The sequence below is a fragment of the Marmota flaviventris genome, chromosome 5 (assembly GCF_047511675.1).
Source record: "Marmota flaviventris isolate mMarFla1 chromosome 5, mMarFla1.hap1, whole genome shotgun sequence".
Classification (NCBI taxonomy): Eukaryota; Metazoa; Chordata; class Mammalia; order Rodentia; family Sciuridae; genus Marmota; species Marmota flaviventris.
In genome coordinates this window covers 127,328,214-127,350,812 of record NC_092502.1, presented here as the reverse complement: position 1 = coordinate 127,350,812, position 22,599 = coordinate 127,328,214, and the positions used below count along the sequence as shown (strand labels likewise).

The 22,599-nt window shown below is 34.0% G+C and overlaps 1 protein-coding gene across 2 annotated transcripts in view; it reads left to right on the top strand.

Moving 5' to 3' along the window:
• Nucleotides 1-21,753, top strand: part of Parp8 (poly(ADP-ribose) polymerase family member 8) — a 169,961-nt gene extending 148,208 nt beyond the window's left edge. For both annotated transcript variants that reach the window (XM_027954404.3, XM_071612610.1), the window contains 11 exons: nucleotides 2,502-2,627; nucleotides 3,774-3,839; nucleotides 6,063-6,130; nucleotides 7,960-8,008; nucleotides 9,147-9,259; nucleotides 9,475-9,547; nucleotides 10,922-10,991; nucleotides 13,745-13,818; nucleotides 14,938-15,007; nucleotides 15,994-16,078; nucleotides 21,377-21,753. In XM_027954404.3, coding sequence (XP_027810205.2) covers nucleotides 2,502-2,627; nucleotides 3,774-3,839; nucleotides 6,063-6,130; nucleotides 7,960-8,008; nucleotides 9,147-9,259; nucleotides 9,475-9,547; nucleotides 10,922-10,991; nucleotides 13,745-13,818; nucleotides 14,938-15,007; nucleotides 15,994-16,078; nucleotides 21,377-21,479 — 897 coding nt within the window. In that variant the 3' untranslated portion in view covers nucleotides 21,480-21,753. The remainder of the gene's footprint in view (nucleotides 1-2,501; nucleotides 2,628-3,773; nucleotides 3,840-6,062; nucleotides 6,131-7,959; nucleotides 8,009-9,146; nucleotides 9,260-9,474; nucleotides 9,548-10,921; nucleotides 10,992-13,744; nucleotides 13,819-14,937; nucleotides 15,008-15,993; nucleotides 16,079-21,376) is intronic.
• The last annotated feature ends 846 nt before the right edge of the window (nucleotides 21,754-22,599 follow it).

Sequence of the window (22,599 nt, the reverse complement as noted above, 5' to 3'; positions counted from 1 at the left end):
GCACCCCTGGGTTCAATCTGCAATTACCCCCACCCTCAAAAAAAGTATGAAAAAGCTCTTTCCTTACACAAGCATAATTATATAAAAGCTGAATTTTTTTTTGAGAAGAAAAACATAGGGCCATAAGAGTTGAATAGAAAATGAACATGAATTCACAAAAGGGATGTATAGTTAGTAACGAAACATGAGAAAAAATTCAGCTTCATTAAAAATCGACAGGAAGCTGTTGTAAAGGGAATTACCAATCTTTCATTTATGAACTTCACAGGGATGGGTGGGAAGAATATTATTGCAGCATATACTCGCTTAAGTATGGGATGTTTCCTGCACAGGTGACCCTGTACCAGGTGATTCAGAGTAGATAATTAACATTGATAGCCTAAGCACCTAGCCCTTTCACAGCTTAGCCAAACTATGATGCTGTACTTAATGAAACACTAAGGATGATATTTTTTAATATAATCAATCATAAATGAAAAATACTACCACAGTAGAACAATGATTTTATATATTATGAAAAAAATGATTTCATAATTAAAATAAATATTATAAATACAGGTTGATATTTCCCCTACACCTCACATGTACTGTTTTATATATTAAAGGCTCCAGGAATCCTTAAAAGATATTTTAATTTTAATACTGACAAACCCTTAACTAGTGGGGTATATCAAAAAATATTTATATCATAGATTTACATGTATTTATGCGCATAGTTACTAAAAATATTTGGTAGCTCATGACTGTAATCCTAGTGACTTAGGAGGCTGAGCCAGAGGATCTCAAGTTCAAAACTAATCTAGACAACTTAGCAAGACCCTATCTCAAAATAAAAATAAAAAGCTCAGTGGTAAAACACTCCTGGGTTCAATCCTTAGTAGGAAACAACAACAACAAAAAAAAACCCCTGAAGACCTCAAATAGTCACTTAAAACTTGTATATTTTTCAAGATGTAACAGTTCCCTCAAATAAAACAATTAAAAACTAGAAATAGTAAGTTATTAATTAAAGGGAAATTAAATCATGCTAAAATTAGGGTAGTTAAACAAAACAATAGGTGACACTTTCCTCATCATTGTATTTCTAAAAATAATGGTTTTTAAATAGAAGTGGATTTTAAAATATCTAGTGGTAGTTAGAAAACTTAAGTGTTTGATCAAATCAATTGATTGATTTTCTGTACATATTAATATTCAATATAAATTAGTTATTCTATTAAAAGAGAGCATTCTTTTAACTACTATAGTTTAAAAAGAAAAAAAATCACACACAAAAAAACTGTCTCTATTCTCATTGCATCCGTTGACTCCTGCAGTTGATGGTGCTCTCTCTTAGGAGTTCTAGGAGACATGGAGGTGCTCCTCACCACTGCAGGAGCCTGGGCTGGGACAACAGTGTCCATGCAATTACCATTCCAGGCCCCCAAATCCTACCCTACTTCAACAGTTTTCTGTTCTTTGTTTGGAATAGTGTGTCAGAAACATTAGATGTTACATATCTGTTTTTTGAATGAGTTTTGTGGGTGTATATGTCTGTGTACTTGTGCAGGGTTGCTAACTAGTTTAGGTCACTGGAAATTCTGAATGAATGGGTATATTCTGTGAATACATGAGACAACAACAATGAACACAACTGATATTGGGTCACAACATCCCTCCTAGAAACATGGGAATCAGAAATTGTCCATATCCTGTTATGCATTTAAACTCTAGAAATAGCTTTCCTATGTCTGTGTTTAGGTGCATCTGTTCAGGTCTATGTTTTTCATTTAGATAGTATCAGTTTTCTATATCCAGTTATTGGAAATATAGTACATTGGGGAACTATGGAGGGGAGCCAGCTTAGCTACTGTGTAGTACTGCCTCTTAGTATGAGCAAATGGATCATGGATAATATAGGAATAAAGCAAATCAAAAGTCATTAGTAGACATTGACAGAGTAGGAAGAACCTTGATGATGTCAGGCATTTTGCTGTTCTTGGAGCATGCCAGACTTCCTGTTTTGTGTGGCTTCCTTTAGCTGGAACAGTTTCTCTCCAGATAGTGGCATTTTTTCCCTTCTGACCTCGAAAGACAGCACTCCCTTCTGCATTGTTCTTAAATACCTATTTTATTTTTATTGTTTTTAAAAGTACCAGAAATTCTATTGAAGCATATATTCTTTTAACTGAGTTTTTAATATGCATCTTCTCCTTTAGACTGTACACACCACCTGCTTATGGACTAGTCTTTTTTTCTCATTGTCTCTACCTTGAACAAGGCTAGCAGATAATATGTACTCATAATCATAACAAAGGCTTATTAAATGGCACATTTTTTATTTTAAATTGAGAGTTATAGTTTGGCAAAATTTGGTTTAAAGTCAGGAGTTGCAGGTGTGAGAGATAGGTAGTAGTCCTGGGCTTTCTGATGAACTCATGCAACCAGTGAGAGGGAGAAGCAGTGGCAAAACACTTGCAGAAACCTCAAGGAAAGTAACTGTCTCATGGGTGTGTTTTAAGGTGGTAGATCTGCTGGTGTCCATGTGTAGATCTGCATTGGAATCTCCTAGAAAAGTTGTCATTTTCGAGCCATATCCTTCTGTGGTAGATCCTAATGATCCTCAGATGCTGGCCTTCAACCCCAGGGTAAGTAGGCATCGTAACACATCAAGAACTCTGGTAACAGTAAAAGAGATGTTCTCTTTCTCTCTGAATGTCCTATGTCATCAAGCAGATCCACAGTTTCTTAAAGTTCATTGAAGTGTTTTGGGGGAGGATTCTGATTTTATGTAACCTCATTTAATTTTAAGGATCATGAAGAAAGGGAAAAATTCTAGGCCTTAAAATTTTTATTTATTTATTTAACTTTGATTCCTTTATTCCCTTTCTCCTCTCCCTTTTCAGTTATCTGAAGGTTATTGGAAGCTATATAATGCCAGTTCATACTGATATTGTTGACATTTCTTAAGAAAAATATTTTTTAAATATTTTGGGAAATAGGCAGAATCCTTCTGAAATAAAATTTTCAAATTGCATGAGGACTAAAATTACTAGTTAGTATTATTATTCATTTTATAGAAACAGCTACATAATATTTCCCTGGAAGAACTTGCTTTTGTTTTGAAGTGGCAGCAGTGCCCATATTTACCTTATGCTTACAAATGAATTATCAGAGGAGTCACATGCGCCCTGTCCTGTACTCTTTTGGGTAACAATATTCCAATCAAATGAAAATAAGAAGCCAGGCATGGTGGTGCACACCTATAATCCCAGCAGCTCTGGAGGCTGAGGCAGCCTCAGCAACTCAGTGAGACCCTGTCTCTATAATACAAAATAGGACTGGAGATGTGGTTCAGTGGTTAAGTGCCCCTGAGTTCAATCCCCAGTATCAAAAGAAAAGAAAAAAGAAAATAAGTTGAGATTTGAAGTGGATTTTTATGTTTTAGAAGGATTCTGTGCTTACTTTATTACCTGTTGTTTTAGTGGTGAAAGCATGATTCAAGAATTCCATGTCTGCTTTTGTATTTTGAAAACTTAACCCATAAGCTAAATATGATTTTCTATCCTTGTATACTGAATTGCATTGTTTTCTTTTTTCTTCACTCTAATTATGAATCCTATATCCTTGAGCCATCTTATAACAGTCTTCCCTTTTATGTATATAAAACAATTATTGGTTTTACACTGATTCGGATGGAAACTTCATGTATACAAATAATGTATTTCCCTAGTGATATGTAGCTTCTCAAAAGATTTTACTTGAATTCTGTTTTTTTTTTCCTCATTATGCAGAAGAAGAATTATGATCGAGTAATGAAAGCGCTGGATAGCATAACTTCTATCAGAGAAATGACACAAGTAAGTATACTGTCTTGTGGTCTTACACAGTTCATTATGTGTGGGCAGGATTATATTTTAAAATGTCTGAGTACTGACTATGTAGTGAAATGTAGATTTCCCTATTATATGGGGTATAATTAAAATCATAAAAGAATTGTTTTGTATTTAGAATGTTTTAGTTAAATTATATCACTGTATTGGTATGCTGAGATTTTTGAAGGGTAAGTACACAATTATAACCCTAATGCTTTATAACCCTTTAGGCTTTCACATAAAGACAAGGGCATTGAGCACATGAGAACGAGAAGATATATTTCCCACGAGCACTCCCCCAGTGACTTCCTCCTCCAGCCCCATTCCACCTGTGTACATTTAAAACCCAGTAGTCTCTTCCAGTTTTTAATCCATCAGATGAATCAGTCCTCTGAAGAGGTTGAAGCTCTCCTATAATCATTTTACTTCCGAACATTTCTGCATTGTCTATTACATCAGTTTATTGGGGGGCACCTCATATTCAAACCATTAGACAAGGTTTGTACTTCATGAGCGATTGACCCTTGTGGGCCTGTGATGAGACTTACCTTGGGTCATTGATTTTCTCTGGGGAAGAAATAATTCCTGCCCCAGGCCTCACTGAGCTTTTGCATTACTCTCTCCTTCACCTAGCATCATCTCTACTCCTCTATTTGAAGGCAGTGCTCAAAAATTATGTCTTTGCATTTCCAACTGTGAGTCTTGGTTCTTTTGATCATTATTTATTCATATAGTCAAATATTCACTCTTCATTCAGCAGGTATATGTCAGACCATGGTAAATAAGAGATCCTTTAATTTCCAAGTGATATTTACTTAAAAACTCCCATGTATTTTTCTATTTCCATACCTTTCTATATTATCTGAATTCTTCAAACAAGAATTTTTATTTGTATAAGCAAAGAAAACAATAAAATGTATTTCCACAAGGCGGGCCAAGAACTTTAATTCTGTGTCTGTACACAAAGTTAAACATTTTTAATCATGAAAAAGACTTTGGTATAGGGTATTTATACTATACCCTAGACCCAGATCATTCTTGGATTTAAAAATAGCTCAAACTCTGACTCTGAAATCATCTCTCTGCCAAAAATTGCTTCTTGTATTCTGGGTCATGTGTAAGCTATTTTAATAGGAGGCAATGTAGACGATGGAGTCAGCCCTGGGAAGTCAGAGGCTGTATAACTGGCTCTACAACAATGTGGCCTGTGACCTTGGGCAAGCTGCTTAATTGTTTGGTGCCTCAGTGTCTTTGCTGCCTAGGTAGAAAAAGTAATGCTGCACCCTCTTTCAGAGTGTACTTCATAGAGGTGCTGTCAGATTTTATTGCATCAGATTCTTTAAATCTTTCAAATATATAAATATAACATTATACTGTCCTATTTTCTAAAATATACTGTCCTATAGATAGCTCTGAATTGTTACAGACAGAACTCTCTTTGTTCTATAAAATAGTTAATTGTTTGGGTAAATTAATTTTAGAGAAGGATTGTTCTTTTGTAAATGGCTTTCTTATAGAAAGATCCATATCTCAGTCTATATCCCTAGGTATGAGCATGAAGAGTAGCTGTCACAAGTTCTGCTTTAATGTTAGTTAAAATTAAATGGTCATTGTTAAAAACAAGTATTAAAGATGGCAGGACAGACTGTCAGCAGAGTACTGCAGCAAGGGAGAGACTGCAGCATAAGTTGAGCTCATCTCCAGTTAAGACAAAAGAGCCTGAAGTTTTTAAAGGTAGAAGAAAAGAACCAAAAGGGGCTATGAGGATGTGAAAAAGTGGGAACCAAAAGAGTGGAGTAGGGGCATTATGTGGAAATGGAAAGGTACGGAAAGGGCCAAATGAAAATTACTGAAAATGGTTTGGCAGGGTGGGTGGGTCCGGTGTACACTTTGTGATTTGCCGCATTGCAGTTTCTTGAGCAGGACTTAACAAGGGGTCTTGGTGGGGTAACCATCCTTTAGGGATACAGTCTAGTGCAAGTGTGGAAGGTGAGTCCTTTGTGCCTCATGGAAGTTCAAAGTTGACATCATCTTGGGGAACATGACTAGGGTGATTGCTGACATTCCACGTTAAGGCAACAGATTTTTCAGTTTTAACTAGACTGTAGGCATGTCGTTCAGTCTGATTTTTCTGTTGTAGAAAAGGAAGAATGAATTTTAAAGACTAATCAAGGAAGAAAATGGCTTTTTTTTTTTTTTAATTTCCAGGCTCCATATCTAGAAATCAAGAAGCAAATGGATAAACAGGACCCTCTCGCTCATCCCCTACTGCAATGGTATAAAATTTTAGTTTTTCTCTTAATGAAAATAGCATCTTTTTCTACTGTTTGTTTGATAATGGGGACAGGTAGCCTATTTTATAAGCCTTGCAATGCTACGGATCCACAAGCCTATGGGATCTGGTGATTTTACAATCCAGGAGTCTTAATGACTCTCACTTTAATTAAAATGTATATATCACAAGGGGAAGAAAATGCTGCCATATGCACTATCAGGGTGTACAATGTATTTGACAGCAGTTTGTCTATAGTCTCAGAAGATGTGATTAACTTGATTATGTGTTGAAGGCATTTTGGTTCACTTAATTTTCTAGTTCAATGAGGACTTTTAATTTTTTTGTTGTTGTTGTTCAAAATGATGTCAATATCTTTTGTATATTTTGCTTCCTTTACAAGGACAGGGTAGATTTGATTAACCCCTCAGCTTGATCACTACAGAAGATGCACTGTTTGTGTGAGCTTGATGGGGGATAAAGAAATAGTCCAGCCTGAATTCTGGAAGGGAACCAGACTATAGAGAGGAGAGGGGTTATGAACTCACCTTGCTGGTATATCCACTTCAAATAATTTGTCTTTTTATTTCTCCTTTGCAACATAAAGACAGTGGGGTTTATAAGGATTTTATGTACATGCCTCTTTGAAACCTCAAAGATACATAGGATTTCCCACTATTGTCACACAAATGTAGAATTATAAGAGATTTGTTAAGATGAACTCTTATTCCATGTTATAACCAGGAAGATTTGGCAAAGGAAAAAGAATATGGCTTCCTTAAGATTATTATTTAATTGCCACTTAGTTGAACTTTTATAATGCATCCTTAGAATATAACAAGACCTTAACAAAAGTTAAGATTCTTATTTTTATTTGTTATGATCTATTATTAAAATTCTGATAAATTAAGTCTCCTCCTTTGCAGTTTAAATTTTCTCATTATCATATTCAAAATAAAGGTGAAAATCTCAAGTACATAGTTTTGTTTTTTTTTAACCTCCTGAAGTTAGCCTGTTAACTTGTGATCAGTCGCTCCAGCTTCTCGATCGCTCTTCTCTCAGGGAGAAGAAAACTTTATCAAAATGTCTTGCTTAGAGTGTCACCCCCTTACTATTTTATATATTGAAAAGCATAAAACAATCTTTTTTTCCAGATACATAATTATTTTCAGCTTTAATGTTTAAATATGTTGACTCATGTGAATGATGACACATATCAGCTCACAAGTATCCTCAAATAGTTAAACAAACGACTCTCCATAAGAACCTTTTTTTTTTAAAAAAATATTTTTAGTTGTAGATGGACACAATACATTTATTTATTTATCTATTTATATATCTATCATTTATTTATTTGTTTGTTTTTATGTATTGCCAAGGATCAAACCCAGTGCCTCATACATGCGAAACAAACATTCTGCCACTGAGCCACAATGCCAGCCCAAGAACTCATTTCTTAATTTAGGCAATGTAGAGAGAAGCAGAAGAATTAGATGCATGTGTCAGCCTCTAATGTTTGTAGGAATTATCATTACCTGAAGTACTGTGTATCTAGAAACACTGATTCTGCTGATGTTTAAGTTTTTGCTTTTAAAAAATTCTATCTTTGTTAAGTTCCTTCTCCTTGGTGTATATTTTCTTAGATTAAAATACCTTTTTTGTTACATGAGTTCTCTAAATGATTTCAGGAAATAAGCCAAATGTAACTAAATGAAAATATTATGGAATTTATTGTATGACATAGCAAAAATAAGTTTTAATCACCTGCTAACCCAGAAGAAAAACTTTAAATATATTTGGCATATATTATAACTGACTGATTTTTAATTTCAGGGTTATTTCAAGTAATAGGTCACATATTGTGAAACTGCCAGTTAACAGGGTAAGTAAGTAATTTCTTTACATATGCACACCAATATGGGAGGAGAACTTAATAATTGGGAAAATGAGGCCTGTGATTTTTAGGCAACCTCTCCAAGAACAGAGGTAGACAGACTCAGGTTAAGTCTTAATTCATCAGTTTGAAATTACCATTTGAAATCACTCTGAAACCTCAGCAAATTAAGATATCAAAATGCAAATTCAGGTTGATGCTTAACTTTTAAACAAATAAAAACATCCAATATAATTTAATTATTCCACAGTGATAGAAAAGCATTTTCTGGAGTTTCATCAGAGGAACATGAATGTGCTTTTTAATTATTGTTAGTTTTATATTGGCACATTGTACCTTCCCGTGTCTAAGAAGATGTTGTTTCCAGTTTCTTATTCATTTGGCTAATAAGATTAGAAAACAATATTAATAAACATCTAATGGACTCTAACTTCATTTCTGATTCTCACCTGAAAGTAGTACTAACAGTCTGTTTCTTGTGTACAAATCTGTGTTTAAGACTGTATAAAAATCTGTGTAACTATGTTCCTAGGAGAAAGGGATTTCACCTAGGAACAATTAGAATATTTTATCAAGCAATTAATCCAAAAGATTTTGCTTTCTTTTCATGATCAAAGGGCAAAACTATATTTGAATGTAGGTAATTTTCACTCTTAAGAATACATACAAATAAAGCATAGTGGTAATTTTTGTGCTTTTAAAATAATGAATTAATTTTTTTTTTAAGTTTCTGCTTCCCAACTACAGAATATTCTCTCAGATGAATAGATAGTGTACATTTAGGGTATTCAATTATAAAAAGTCTTGGAAAGAAATTTAATTTAGAAAGCAGATCTTTTTGAGTATGATTCCATTATATATTCCAAATATAAGTGACTTTGGATTATCTGTCTGTTCTTTTCCGTTGATCTACAGAATTATCAGTCATATAAGTAATTCCATGTGATTCATCATTTACACGTGGTTTTAAAATATATTTTAGGAATTAGTTTTTTTAATGAAATAGTGTAAAATCACTATATATTGAAACTGGATAACTCCTAAACCAGTAAAATTTGAAATTGTCATCTGCCTGATTATGTGTTAAATTTGACATGTTTTTGTTTATCATTATTTTAAACGGCAGCAATTGAAGTTTATGCACACTCCACATCAATTCCTGCTTCTCAGCAGTCCACCAGCCAAAGAATCCAATTTTAGAGCTGCTAAAAAACTCTTTGGAAGCACCTTTGCATTTCAGTGAGTATGGCTTAATGTTGATGGAGGTGTATTCCACCTAGTTTTCAGAAATATGTGGGAATCAATAGTTGACTATGAATTTTGAATAGTCACCTACACACTGACTTGGAAATCAGGACTTTGAGAGGCATCGTGACTTATACTATAACTACTTTTTAAAAAAATCATTGATTTTTCTGGTTTTGCTCTTTCCTTCCTATACTTTGTTTTTTTAGTGGCTCACACATTGAAAACTGGCACTCCATCCTGAGGAATGGCCTGGTTGTTGCCTCTAATACACGTCTGCAGGTATAGTTTCTGAATGCTTTAATAAGATGATTCTTTAGTATTGAGATTCAGTAAGCAATCCTCGTGGTGTGTTTTTCTTGTAAAAGGGGAGGCATGTAAGCTTTCAAATATTGTATGGAATTTCTAATACATACTAGTTCATTTTCACAAAATACCTGACACAAAGTTGATCTATATTTAATGAATAGAAAAAGAAAAGTGAGTTTCCTATGAGAAAACAGTTTAAGTCACACTTTGAAATTAAGTAGAAAAATTATCATGACAAAATAAAATCATATAGATGTTATATCTGTTATTCCAAAATTTGTTTTTTGAATACTCAGCCTCAGTGTGAATTCTTTTGGAGGAGAAAGTGTAGGAGCTGGCACGGTCGTGCAGGCCTATAATCCCTGTAGCTAAGGAGGCTGAGGCAGGAGGATTGCCAGTTCAACGTCATCTATAGCAACTTGGCAAGGCCCTAAGTGACTGTCTCAAAATAAAAACATTGAAAAAGGTCTGGGTATGCGACTCAGTGGTTAACTGCTCCTGGGTTAAATTCACAGTACCAAAGGATAAAAAAAGTTAAAAAAAAAAAAAGTGTATCAATAGGCAAAGTGGATATCGGCTGTCAAGGAGCCATCTGATACCTGCTTTTCAGAATCCAACACAGTACTCAACATTACCAGGATCATAATGTGACTGTAGTCCTCATCTTCATGCACACTACACTTCACTCTCTCTGATAGAGCTGAATTTTTCATTATCACCACAATATAATGATATTTGAAGTGATGCAACTAAATATAAATGTCCATCAGTACACATTTATTGAATTAGTATTCAGTTCATCCAAACAGAGTATAAGGGCCCTAGAGCAGATGTTAAGAAAGACTTTCATTATTCTAATTATTTCTTAGACCAATTGAAGATTTTCAATTAATGAAACTCCTTATAACTTGAAAAATTTAGAAGATAATATGAGTGGGATGGAATTGTTATATAACGAAAATCTGAGTAGGCACTTTGTTTATATACTAGCATGTGAGTGCTAATCAGAATGTGTTCCCATGTATTTCAGCTAGTTTTGATTTGGAATTTTAGATTCATTAACATAAAAATCCACTTGAGTATTTTATAATGTAAGTGACTATCACTAGGGGGTGGAACACATTCATCAAGTCTCCTTTTCCTCTGGCTGTCATTTTTCAGTTATCAACTCTGCATTTTAAGAGTACAAGGATGTTAGTACTATTTTCAAATTAGACCTTGGAAGAGGAACACTATCATTTTTCTAAGACTTAATGTTCCAACATGAAACTGATTGCCTTCTTTTGTTTAATATTATCATCTAAAACATTGACTGACCTCCCTTTATCCCATGTCTTCTCATTTTAGCTTCATGGTGCAATGTATGGAAGTGGAATCTATCTAAGTCCAATGTCAAGCATATCATTTGGTTACTCAGGTAATGCTGTATTTTATTTCTGTCTTCCAATTAATTAAGTTCTTATTTACTTATTGTTATATGCTCTAGGAACAGTTTACTATCAATTGAAATTTATTGGTATATTTAGATTAAATTCATTTGATAAATGAAAGAAGCAAAACAAAGCTCAAAGGATGACTTGCCAATATTTTGATGAAATCGTGGAGAAAATATATTTGAGGATAGATTAAGAGCATGTGCTGAGGGGGAACCTGTAAGTTCAAATTGTGGAAAGTGTGGTTACCAAATTGTTAGCACTGACTCTTCTTGTGTGGTAGAATTTGTGATGATTGCTTCATTGTATTTTCAACATTTAAGCATAAAGCACTTATGCTCATTATTAAGAGATTAAAATCCCATAGAATTTTTAAAGTAACAAATGAAAATTTCCCTACAACCTCAGTGTTGGGAATATTTTCCTTTACTATTCTAAATGCTGTCACACTCATACTACTGCCCATGCATTTTCAGGAGATGTTTTTCACATGTTTCCTAAAATTTTAAGTCTTGGTATCCCTGTGATATAGGAGAAAATACTTATGTGAACATAAGTTTATGCTCTTGCAACCATAGCAAGTTGTTTCTTACTGATGGAGGAATAAAACTGGAACACTTGAAACTAGATTTATACTTAGAAGTATTAAAACAACAGCAATGATAAAAATGTAAGAATATGCAGATGGAAAGAAAACATTAAAAAAAAATTCCAGGGCTGGGGATGTGGCTCAAGTGGTAGCGTGCTCAACTGGCGTGCCTGCAGCCCGGGTTCGATCCTCAGCACCACATACAAACAAAGATGTTGTGTCCGCCGAAAAACTGAAAAATAAATATTAAAAAATTCTCTGTCTCTCTCTCTCTCTAAAAAAAAAAAAAAAAAAAAAAAAAAATCCAGGTTTGCAAGATAATGGAAAGAGTAAAACTAGAATAAGAAATGTCATGAAAAAATATTCATGCTATGTATGTAGCGAACCACCCTAAATCTGGGGTTAAACAACTTCCTTATGTTCATAGATTACTTTCTTTGGCATAGGAGCTACTCAGGTGGTTCTTTTACTGCTAAGTGTCCACTGTGTGGTGCCCAGCTGATGGGTTGTGCTCATTCACAGTCCAAGAATAGGTTAGAATAAACACCCCAAGCTCCTAGAGGTGGCCTGTCCAATGTGGTGAGCCCAGGGCAGTTGGATTTATTACTTCGACTTTCCAGAGTGCCCTAAGAGCAACAGATGTGTTTCAAACAGCATTTCTAATCTATTTTCAAAAGTCACATAGTCAGAGCAGTTACAAACCATTCTGTACTGAAGAGTTGGGGAACTGGATACCAGCAAGTGGCCTTACAGTACGGGCTGAGAACTACTGTTGTGCTGATCTTTGAAATATATTAGACCAAAGTAACACCAAGAAAATAAATACCAGGAAATAAAAGACTGTATAGAGATAGGAAATAAAACACCAAGTTTAAAGAAGAAAACAGTTTAATCAGACTCTAAATTTTATTTAAATACGAAAAGCTAAAACATCAATTAAATAAATAAATAAAACCCTAACATAGATAATAAAAAGCACAACAAATCATCAAATACTGTTACTTTCTGCTTCTTATACTGATCTATAGACTCATTAAATAGTGAAGACTGAATAGAGGTACTGTGGGAATGCATGTCAGATTTTGTCTGTATGCATTTATCTGGAGAGAGAGAGAGAGAGAGAGAGAGAGAGAGAGAGAGAGAAAGAGGTTGGCAATATAGTTGAGTAGAGTGCTTGCCCCTCTGGTGTGTGTGAGGCCCAGGATTTGATCCTAAGTTGTTGTGCTCCACCACCTACACAGTAAGAATCACTACGGCAAGATGTAGTTGGTTAGAGGATGGAACATCTCCTGCATTGGATACCAGTTGCCTTTCCCTCAGACCTAGCTCCCTGAAATTCTAGGCCTATTTGCACCCCCGTCTGCACATTTTTGCTGTTCTGTTAGCTAGAATTCTAGATGGTACATGAGACAAAAAATAAGGGCAAGAGTTAAATACATTTTACAGATTTGCTCTTCTCCTTAAGGCATTTATTGAAACAAACAGAAATCATTAGGTGTCTCAATTTTTGGTTTAGAAAATTGAACAGTTTCTAATAAGTCTAGATTTAAATATTCAAAACAGATAAATATTTTGGTTTTGCTTTTCTAAACTTTCACGGTAAGAAATCATTCATTAACTAAGTAAGTGAAGACTTCTGACTATCATAGACAAAAATCTTTGATAAGTTTTTATTGTTGTAGTATTTGGCACTGGGGATTGAACCCAGGGGCACTTAACCATTCACTGAGTTGCTAAGTGTCTTACTAAATTGCTGAGGCTGGCTTTGAACTCGTGATCCTCCTACCTCAGCCTCCCAAGCCACTGGGATTACAGGTGTGTGCTACCACACCTGACAAAATTTTTTAAAACTATATTTTAAGATTATTCTAATTTTTTGCAAAAGAATTTTCTGTCCCTGCTTTCTATACAAAGCAAAACAAACTGAGATTCCTACTTCCTAACTCACCCAGGACTTCCCAGACCTCTGGCCATCCACTCCAGGTTCCAGGGCACAGCAGCTATTCCTTTGTGATCCCATTGTGACCATGTCTGGCCTGATGTGACCAGACCTTTGCCTAGAGTAGAATTTTACAACGTAGATGATTTATACTTTGAGCTTCCTCGTATAGCTTTGTCCTTAAATTATCATTTTGCTGATGTTTTCAGGGATGAACAAGAAGCAGAAGGTGTCAGCCAAGGACGAGCCTGCTTCGAGCAGTAAAAGCAGCAGTGCATCACAGGTGTTGTAGTGACTCAAGTGACTGCGCACAATTAGTGAACCGTGGCCTCATTAGCCAGCAAGACTTCCATAAATACACAGGCTTATTCAGTCTACAAAAATTATTTTAAGTAATCATTATTCAAAAAGAATAAAACTCACCCAAAAATGTAATAAGTGAACTGCCTCTATAAAATAATTATTCAACAGATATTTATTGATCTCTCACTCTAATTCCAGAGACTTTCCTAGGCATTAGGGGACAGCAGTGACCCAAAACAGACAAATACTCTTGTCCTCTTGGATCTTGCATTCTACCGAGGGGACAATAACAAATTAAAAATATATTTATATAAATAGGATGATAGATAGTATAGAAAAATAAATCAGGGAAAACAAGACATTTAATGTTGTGCTATAGAAGTGTGCATTTTATATGGGAGGGTCAGGAAAGATTCTCTGAGAAAGTGATATTTGAGTTCAGTCTTGTAGATGTTGAATGTAGGACTATGTGTCTTTCTGGGAAAAGAACATTCCAGTCAGAGAAAAGGGTAAGCACAAATCCCATGTTATTTCAGAGAAAGCAGTATATGCTACAAAAATTTTTAAATATCTTGAAGAATAATGTGATTTTAAATTAAAAGGAGTATAGCTAATCTAGTATTGGAAAGCAAAAGAGAAAACCCCAGATTTTCTATATAAGATGTTTTTGAAGCCTCTGTGGCTTAGTAAATGATGCTATAAAAATAAGTTGATTTTTAGATAGTTAGATGATCTGGAATGATTGATTGTATTGTTTGAAAAGATTGTGCAAATCTAATTTTGTTTACCTGGAAATAAAGATGCAAGACTTTAAAGTTTGAGTTCCCATTGTATGTTGTGAGACTACTGAACCCCGATTTTATAAATGTTTTGGTTCAGTCATCTTGTGAGTAATAGTGATTATGTAGAGAAGAGAAATTGATAAAATAAAAATAGCTGGGTATTAAGAGTATAAGGATATTGGTGCTAGTCTAGATAGGCCTTCTTCCCTGGACTCATCTTATGACTATTATTTATTTTTTTTCAATGATAAACAGTTTTTTTCATTATGGTGACTGCCCCATTTTTACTCTAATTTTTAAATTGTTTTGGAATTTAGTCACAGAAAAAAGGACAGCAATCCCAATTCCTGCAAAGCCGTAACTTAAAATGCATAGCCTTATGTGAAGGTAAGTGCCATAAGTTATTTCTTTATCTTATCTGAATTTAAGAATACAAGTATATTTACTAAGTTCACATGATGGAACAGAGAAAGCATTATTTCCTGTGACCATCTCAGAAAGCCCAGATGGAAAATGTGTACCATAGAGATTTTAAAGGTTAAAACCAAATTGCAACACTGGCAAGAATTCAGGCAGTGCTGTATTTTATTCCTGGCAGATATTTCAAAATGTTACTTGATCAGAAAGATAAAATTCATGCTCATCTCCTTTGTTAATGTTTTACCTTCCTGTCTAAGTTGATGTTTTGATGGTGTGATGAAAATCTTGATAAATGAGCCAAACATTGAGAACCCAGTAGGTCTTTCTGTTCCAACACTGAAAGTATTCTTTTAATTTGGGACTTAGGACAGAAAAATTTATAAGTAATTTGCAAGATCATGTAGTTTTCTTTGTTCTGCTCTAAAATTTGACTTTGGCTAAAAATTTGTTTTCTTCTTCTTTTGTTAGGAGCTTTAGTAGCCACTGTCAAAGTTGCTCTCAGAGTAATTCTTATGTGAAAACCTGTTTGTTTTCAGTGATATCCAAATGAATGATTTTCTTCCTGTTACACCAGTTCTCATTCAGATCATAAAGTTGTTACTTGGCCTTTCATTGTTTTCACCACATTTCTTAAAAGCTAATTAGGTTTAACCCTTTTTTATATGCCGAGTTGTATGTGATTTTTATTTTATTTTTTAAAATTATTAATTATTTTAACTAGGTATGTATGACAGTAGAATGCATTTTGATTCATTGTATACAATTTTAGCACAACTTTTCATTTCTCTGATTGTACACGATGTGCATCACACCATATGTGCCGTCATACATGTACCTACAGTAATGATGTTTATCTCATTTCACCATTTCAAAGAGAAGGAATATAGTAATGTGGAATGGACTAGCATTCCTTTAGAGTAAAATAATTCTTTAATTTTATCTTTCATTCACAGTGATCACCTCACCTGACCTGCACAAACATGGGGAAATATGGGTTGTCCCAAATACGGATCATGTCTGCACACGGTTCTTTTTTGTGTAAGTGAAAATGCTCAAATTTGTGTTACTGTCTTTTCACAAATGAGGTAACAGGTAATTGAACTTATCACCAACTTAATGCTTTTGTTTTATTTCATTAAGCATAATGAAAAAATGATTATTGAAAACTTGTGATTAGGATTGGGGTTGTAGCTCAGCGGTAGAGTGCTTGCCTTGTGCCTGTGAGACCCTGGGTTCAGTCCTCAGCACCACATAAAAATATATGAATAAAATAAAGGTATTGTGTCCAACTACAACCAAAAAATAAATATAAAAAAAAGAAAACCTGTGGTTAAATACTTTAGAAAAACTGAAGAAAGATGGCTGTTAGCATAGCCCTGAAGTAAAGCACTGTCTCTTTAACCATCTCTGTGAACTTCATTAATAGATTAAAACATTTTTGAACTGTGAATGAAGAAGACAATGATGAAAATTTTTTAAGATTCATATTCCTTATCATACCAGCTGTCAATGCAGTGAATTGTTATTTTTGGGTACAGTTGTTTCAAACAAATTGTGTGAAAATACAAAACCATTACTTTTCATTCCTCCATAATAGATGCAATAGATTAGTCTAATTTTCACCCCACCCCTTGATGCCCAACCCTTTTTCCCTCTCTATTCCCACCTTATCTGTGAGCCTGACACAGAAAGGATTTCAGGGAAGGGTTGAATATATTGCTTTTATACATTATGTTAGTTACTAAAAACAAACTGAAAAGATGATCTGGTTTATTTTATAAGCCATGTCACAGTGATAGCATCGAGAATGATTATTAATATACTGTATGTCCATGGTACCTTGTGCATTCAGCATTTGATCCATTAACTTGCTGACAGATTATTTACAATGAAACTTTTGTGAGTGACCTGCTTTTCTTTTGGATGCTATGAAAACCATAGATTTTCTTATTTACTGGCTATGATTTTTATCTTAAGGGCAAAGTAGCAGTGATCATAGTGGAAAGAGCCCTCCCATTGATCTACAGTTTTAATGAGAGCTTGACACAAATTAGTAAGATGATTTACTCAACTGCATAACCTCTAAAATGAGAATAATATACCCACCTGTATCAGAAGCCCAATAGCAAACAGATGGCCCATGGAAAAACCCATAATTTTTATCATCCACTATTAGATTATTTGCAATGGTATGATTTTAAGGGAACATCAGGTCTAGTGTAGTAACTTGGGTCTAATTGCACCAGAATCCTTAGACATCTTAGATCCAAAGGACAAAGATATAAAGTAGACTTTCTGGGAATCCCCATCGTGCCATAGCTGAAGGACAGTGATATGGATGCAATCCATGCAGATCAGCCTCCTGGGGCAGAAGGAACATAAAGCAGGATTCCAGAGGAGCCGAGGGCTACTGGGCAGATTGTCTGCACACACTGAGGATTAATTTAGAGCAGCACAGGTCTCTGTTGAAAAACTCGTTAAATATTTTTTTTCCTCTTCTCTCTTGGCTATCTTGGTTATAACCCATTGTTAAGAAGAGTGCCCTTCTAAAAGAAAACTCTAATTATAAAATTATTTCACTAAGTGATCTTGAGGATTTTGTTAGAAAAGTAATCCTCAGAGTCCATTTCATTAATCTACTCCCTTTGCTTCTTAAAAAAGTTCAGATTTACTGAGCAAAACAAACAATCTTATATATGGAAGTAGGCGGACCATTTCTAATACTTTTTGAAATTTTTTTGTTCATAAAACACAACTATAGGGGCTGGAGTTGTGGCTCAGTGGCAGAACACTTGCCTCACACATATGAGGCATTGGGTTTGATCCTCAGTACCACATAAAAATAAATAATCAAAACAAAGATGTGTCCATGTATAACTAAAAACAAAATGAAACACAACTATAGGGATATGTGGCACGAAGGGGAGCATTTATTGGAGAGAATTTCTGCACCAGTGAGGGGTAGGGAGAGAAAACATTTTGGCTACACTCAGACACTTTCCAAATAATACAAAGGAAAGAAAATATTTTAAGATAATTTTCATTGCTTTATGAACACAAATGATATTTCATTCTTTTTCTTTGCTCCCTCAGAGAAAAGAGACTCCTTAAGGAAAACTGATAAAATTCAGAACACATCAAAGGGAGAATCGTTTTTAATTACAACTCTGTTTCTTTCTTTGTAAGAAATATTATCACAGAGTTCTATTGGTGTTCCTCATGAGTGGCAATGTCTGTGAAAAAATAAATTGATGAATGATCTGAATTATCAGGCAAACTCAATTTGAAAATTTTTATATTTTTATTTAATATTTTATATTATGCCATCTCTGATGTTTGAAACTTTGTCTAATGGCTAGGATATAAGTTAATGTGTTTCTGTTTAACTTATCGTAGGTGAAAATATTAAGTGAAAATAACTTCAGTGCTAATCTGATTTCCCAAAGACAAGGAGGTAATAAAATAGTCATTTAGTATCATAATCACATTCTTTCAAATGACTAAACAACACAGAATAAAGAAAAATTCTTGGAAAACTTTTGGGGAGTAGACTGGTGTATCAGAAAAAATGAAACCTCTCAGGGGAAAAAAAAATAGGATAATGAGAAGTTTGAAAACATTTCACTGGTCAGTTCTGAAATGAACAAACTTAATTAAATATAAATGCTCCAGGCAAAATGAAATACTTCAGATGTTACAAACAGATCCCAGCCAAGTGTTAGCATCTAGAAATTGTCAGCAAAGCTTGATTGTGTTAATAACCTTGAGAAGCTTACCCAAGAGGATGTGAAAAATGAAGTGTGTATATTGTGCTCTGCTCACTTATAACAAAAGTGAATGAGGAATGCTAGAGAACACATGAGAACTTTATATTGAGTGTGAGTAAAATAGTAAACCTGAGAAAAGATAAATTGATGATTTGGCCCAGCTTTCACAACTGCCATGTGAACATGTCCTTTAGAGATGGAGATACTGTGTCCCTAAGCTGTCTGCAGATCAAGCAAAGTTTCAGAACCACTAGGTTTCCTGGTTTTTTTTTTTTTAAATATGACAACCTATGTGTATAATACTTCACTCTTTGATTTAGAGCAGGTAGATCTACTAATGAATTGTTTTCACATTTCAATTCTTAAACACATTTAGGGTATGTATCCTCTTCCCGTTTCTCAGAACATTTTAGGAAGTTCAGAAATTTTAGAATAGGAAGGACCACATAAAATAGTCTGAGAAAAATGGTACTGAGCATTTTTTATTCCTTGAGTCAAGCAGATTTTAGTGCTAAATAAATTTCAGGAATGTCTATACAAAATCTATTTTATCTTTAGAGATGTAGTTCAAATACCTTCTCTTTCACAAAACTCCTAGGCAAAAGTAGCCTGTCTTACTGATGTTTCTGTGACACATGGAAGCACTGCCATTTAAATCCCATTTATTTTTCAAAGAGTCCTACCTCTGTCTTCTGCATTTCTTGCAGCACATGACACAGTACCTCATGCGTAGTTTCTGGTCAGTAAAATTTTAATGAATGAACAAAAATAATGGCAGAAAGGAAAGAAAATATTTTTAATTATGTATAGTTTTTATTTGGGGTCAAAACAAAGTTTGAAATGTATCTAAAGATGCAGATGAAATGTACAATGACCTTTAAGTGAAATAAAAGTGATCTTTGTTTATGAATTTACAAAAGGTAGACAGCCTTCAGCTGCATGTACCATGGAGAGATGACTTGTTCATAACGTTAGAAGGCAAACCATTTAGTGGTTGAACAGCAGGGCTGGGATGTGGCCTTCTCTCTCCTAGAAATACACCCAAGTCTGCTTTTTTTTTTTTTGACAGTCTTTCATTTTCCATAATCTAAATCCTAGAGAGAGCTAGTCTGATTGTCTTGGTAAGACACTTTTATCAACCTACTATTGAATCTTCAAGCCAGTCTGCCTCTTCTATCTCAGCTCAGAATATGAATAGCTTAGCTCTTGCCTTTGGTCCAGTAAATCTAAGCAACATGCTTTACTGGATCAATAAAATATACCTTTACACAGTCTACCACAATGATTCTATTTGAGCAACTCTAAATCATTTCATTAACATCTTTGGTTCTTAACAGAACATTTACTATTGGATATCCTCAGAAAATATTTATAGTTGGGCTGTGTTCCAGATATTCATTCTGTGTATTACAGTAATGTTTCACTGTGGGGTGATATGATATATGTATGCACAAAAGTCTTTACACACACATCTATAGAGAAAGTGCTGAGTATATCTAAAATAGCAAACTTGTCCAAAAATCTTGGAGTTTAGATTTGGTGCAAGTACTTAAACTTGGTAACTGAGCAGTGGATTATGTAAAGAACTAAGTTCTCATTGCTGGATGTCATTTATTTCATTTTTCTATGTTGTACTATCTCAAGAGAACTTAAGTATAGTACAGAAAAGACAGTGGAATGCATTAATCTTTGAGAAGCTGCCTTTGCCTGTTTGGAAGTAATTACTGTTTATCTAAACCTTCTGTCTTGAAACCATTTTTATACATTAAAATTAATTGATTACCTATTTCACTCTCTATCACCATGAAAGTTTGAAAATTCACTCTTTGGAAATTCTTATTCCCCAAGTAAGTTTATTTGAAGAAAGATATTATCTAAAATGTAACCTTTTCTCCAAAGAATTTAGTGATTTCCGTCCTTTAACATCCTATCTTCACTTTTATTACTAAGCTAAACTTAGCAGGCTTGCATTCTTATGTAAAATGCCAGCATAAATAATGTGTCACAGTCAGACTAAACAGAGCAAGTAATGAATGATAAGTAAAAAGCACAAATTGATTATAGCTGAATAAGAAAGGTGGGCATGGCAGAGAACAGTGGTAGAAAGTGAAGTGCATGTTGTTAATCAGAAAAGAAGGAAATCATTGTAGTAAGAGTGGATTAAGAAGTCTAGGATCTTAAGAAGTCCAGGATCTAAGGAACACCTTACTTAGAATGGTATATTCTTTGCAGTTGGTTTCTTAACAACTCCTCTGGGAAATGCTTGTAATTCTGAAGTCACAGGGGTTCCTCTTGCAGCTCAGATAGTACTTTTATGTGTGGATGAACACATTAAAATTAAAATGGAAGGAAAGGATGACATGGAATAGCAGGTTGTTGTGTGTTTAGTCATGAGATAATAAATACAACTGGAAGATAACTGGTTCTTTTTTTTATTCCCTTTTTTAATTCCTTTTTTTTTTTTAAATTCCTGTATCAGATAGCAATTTTTTCATTAGTTGCTCATGAAACCATTTTAAATGCTGCCATCTTTTAATATATTTGTATGTTTTTGTGTTTTCTGTTTTAGCTATGAAGATGGCCAAGTGGGAGACGCAAATATTAACACACAGGAAGGGGGCATTCACAAAGAGATCCTCCGAGTAATTGGTAATCAAACTGCTACTGGTTAAAGGACCACCATTTAATTAACATGATTTGAAAGCCTTCCTCGTGTTCAAAGCTGGATTTTGAACTGAAGAAGATGATAAAATAATTTGTTGTTATTATAAACAAAATTAACCCTTTGAATACTGATTTTTTTTCTTAGTATTTCTAAGTATCTTATTAAATACCTAAAATGGTATAAATTTATCAACTGTAGGGGTATGGAATCTAGTAATAAAATTACAACAGCACGGAAACTGAAGTTTGGGTTGCATACACAATAAACAGATTGAAAAAACAGTTTTGTGCTGATATTTTTATATTAAATTCTTTAATTGGACATTTGGTATTATATACCGACATTTTAGGGTACCAAACTAGAATTGAGAACATTTTATAATGGCATCTAAATTATCAGATACTTTGCAATAAGTATAATGTTTGCACATTCTGATGTGCTATATAATTAGTTGATGAACATTTGAATATTTCAGGAGGGATGTTGTCTATTATCCTATTTTTTCCTATTAAAAAACCAGTTAGATCCTAGGAGCAGTATTTTGCCAAAAATATGTAACATACATATGTAGATTCACACATCAAGATGTGTGATTGTGCATATATGTGTGTGCATATTCACATATATGCATTATGACAATAGAGATGAGGTATGTAGCTTCACCTTTCTATCCTCATTCAATGAAGAGAATATTCAGTAAGCAGTAATTCTGAATAAACACCAAGATATGAGCCAGATTTACCACTATTCATTTATACATAGTATTTGCTGACAGTTTTCCTATTGGTTTAAAGAAATGTAACTTTGGTCAAGTTCTAAGTCATTTAAAATATTATCTGAAAGTATTTGGGCAACATCAGTGCCCCATCAGACTAAGTCTATATTCAAATGATCACAGGAAAGAACTCAGAATGGAAAGAAACGGTGTATACTTTTTATTTCCTATAATGGAACATTTTTTAAAAATTTTATTTATACCACACCAGCATTTTTGTATTTGTTCATCTAATACCTCTGCTTATTTTTTTCATATTGAGAAAGACGACAAACTTTGAAGCTTCTTTTATATTAAAAGAATACAAATAAGTTTATAGAGAACAATAACAGCATTTCCTTTTCCAGAGTCA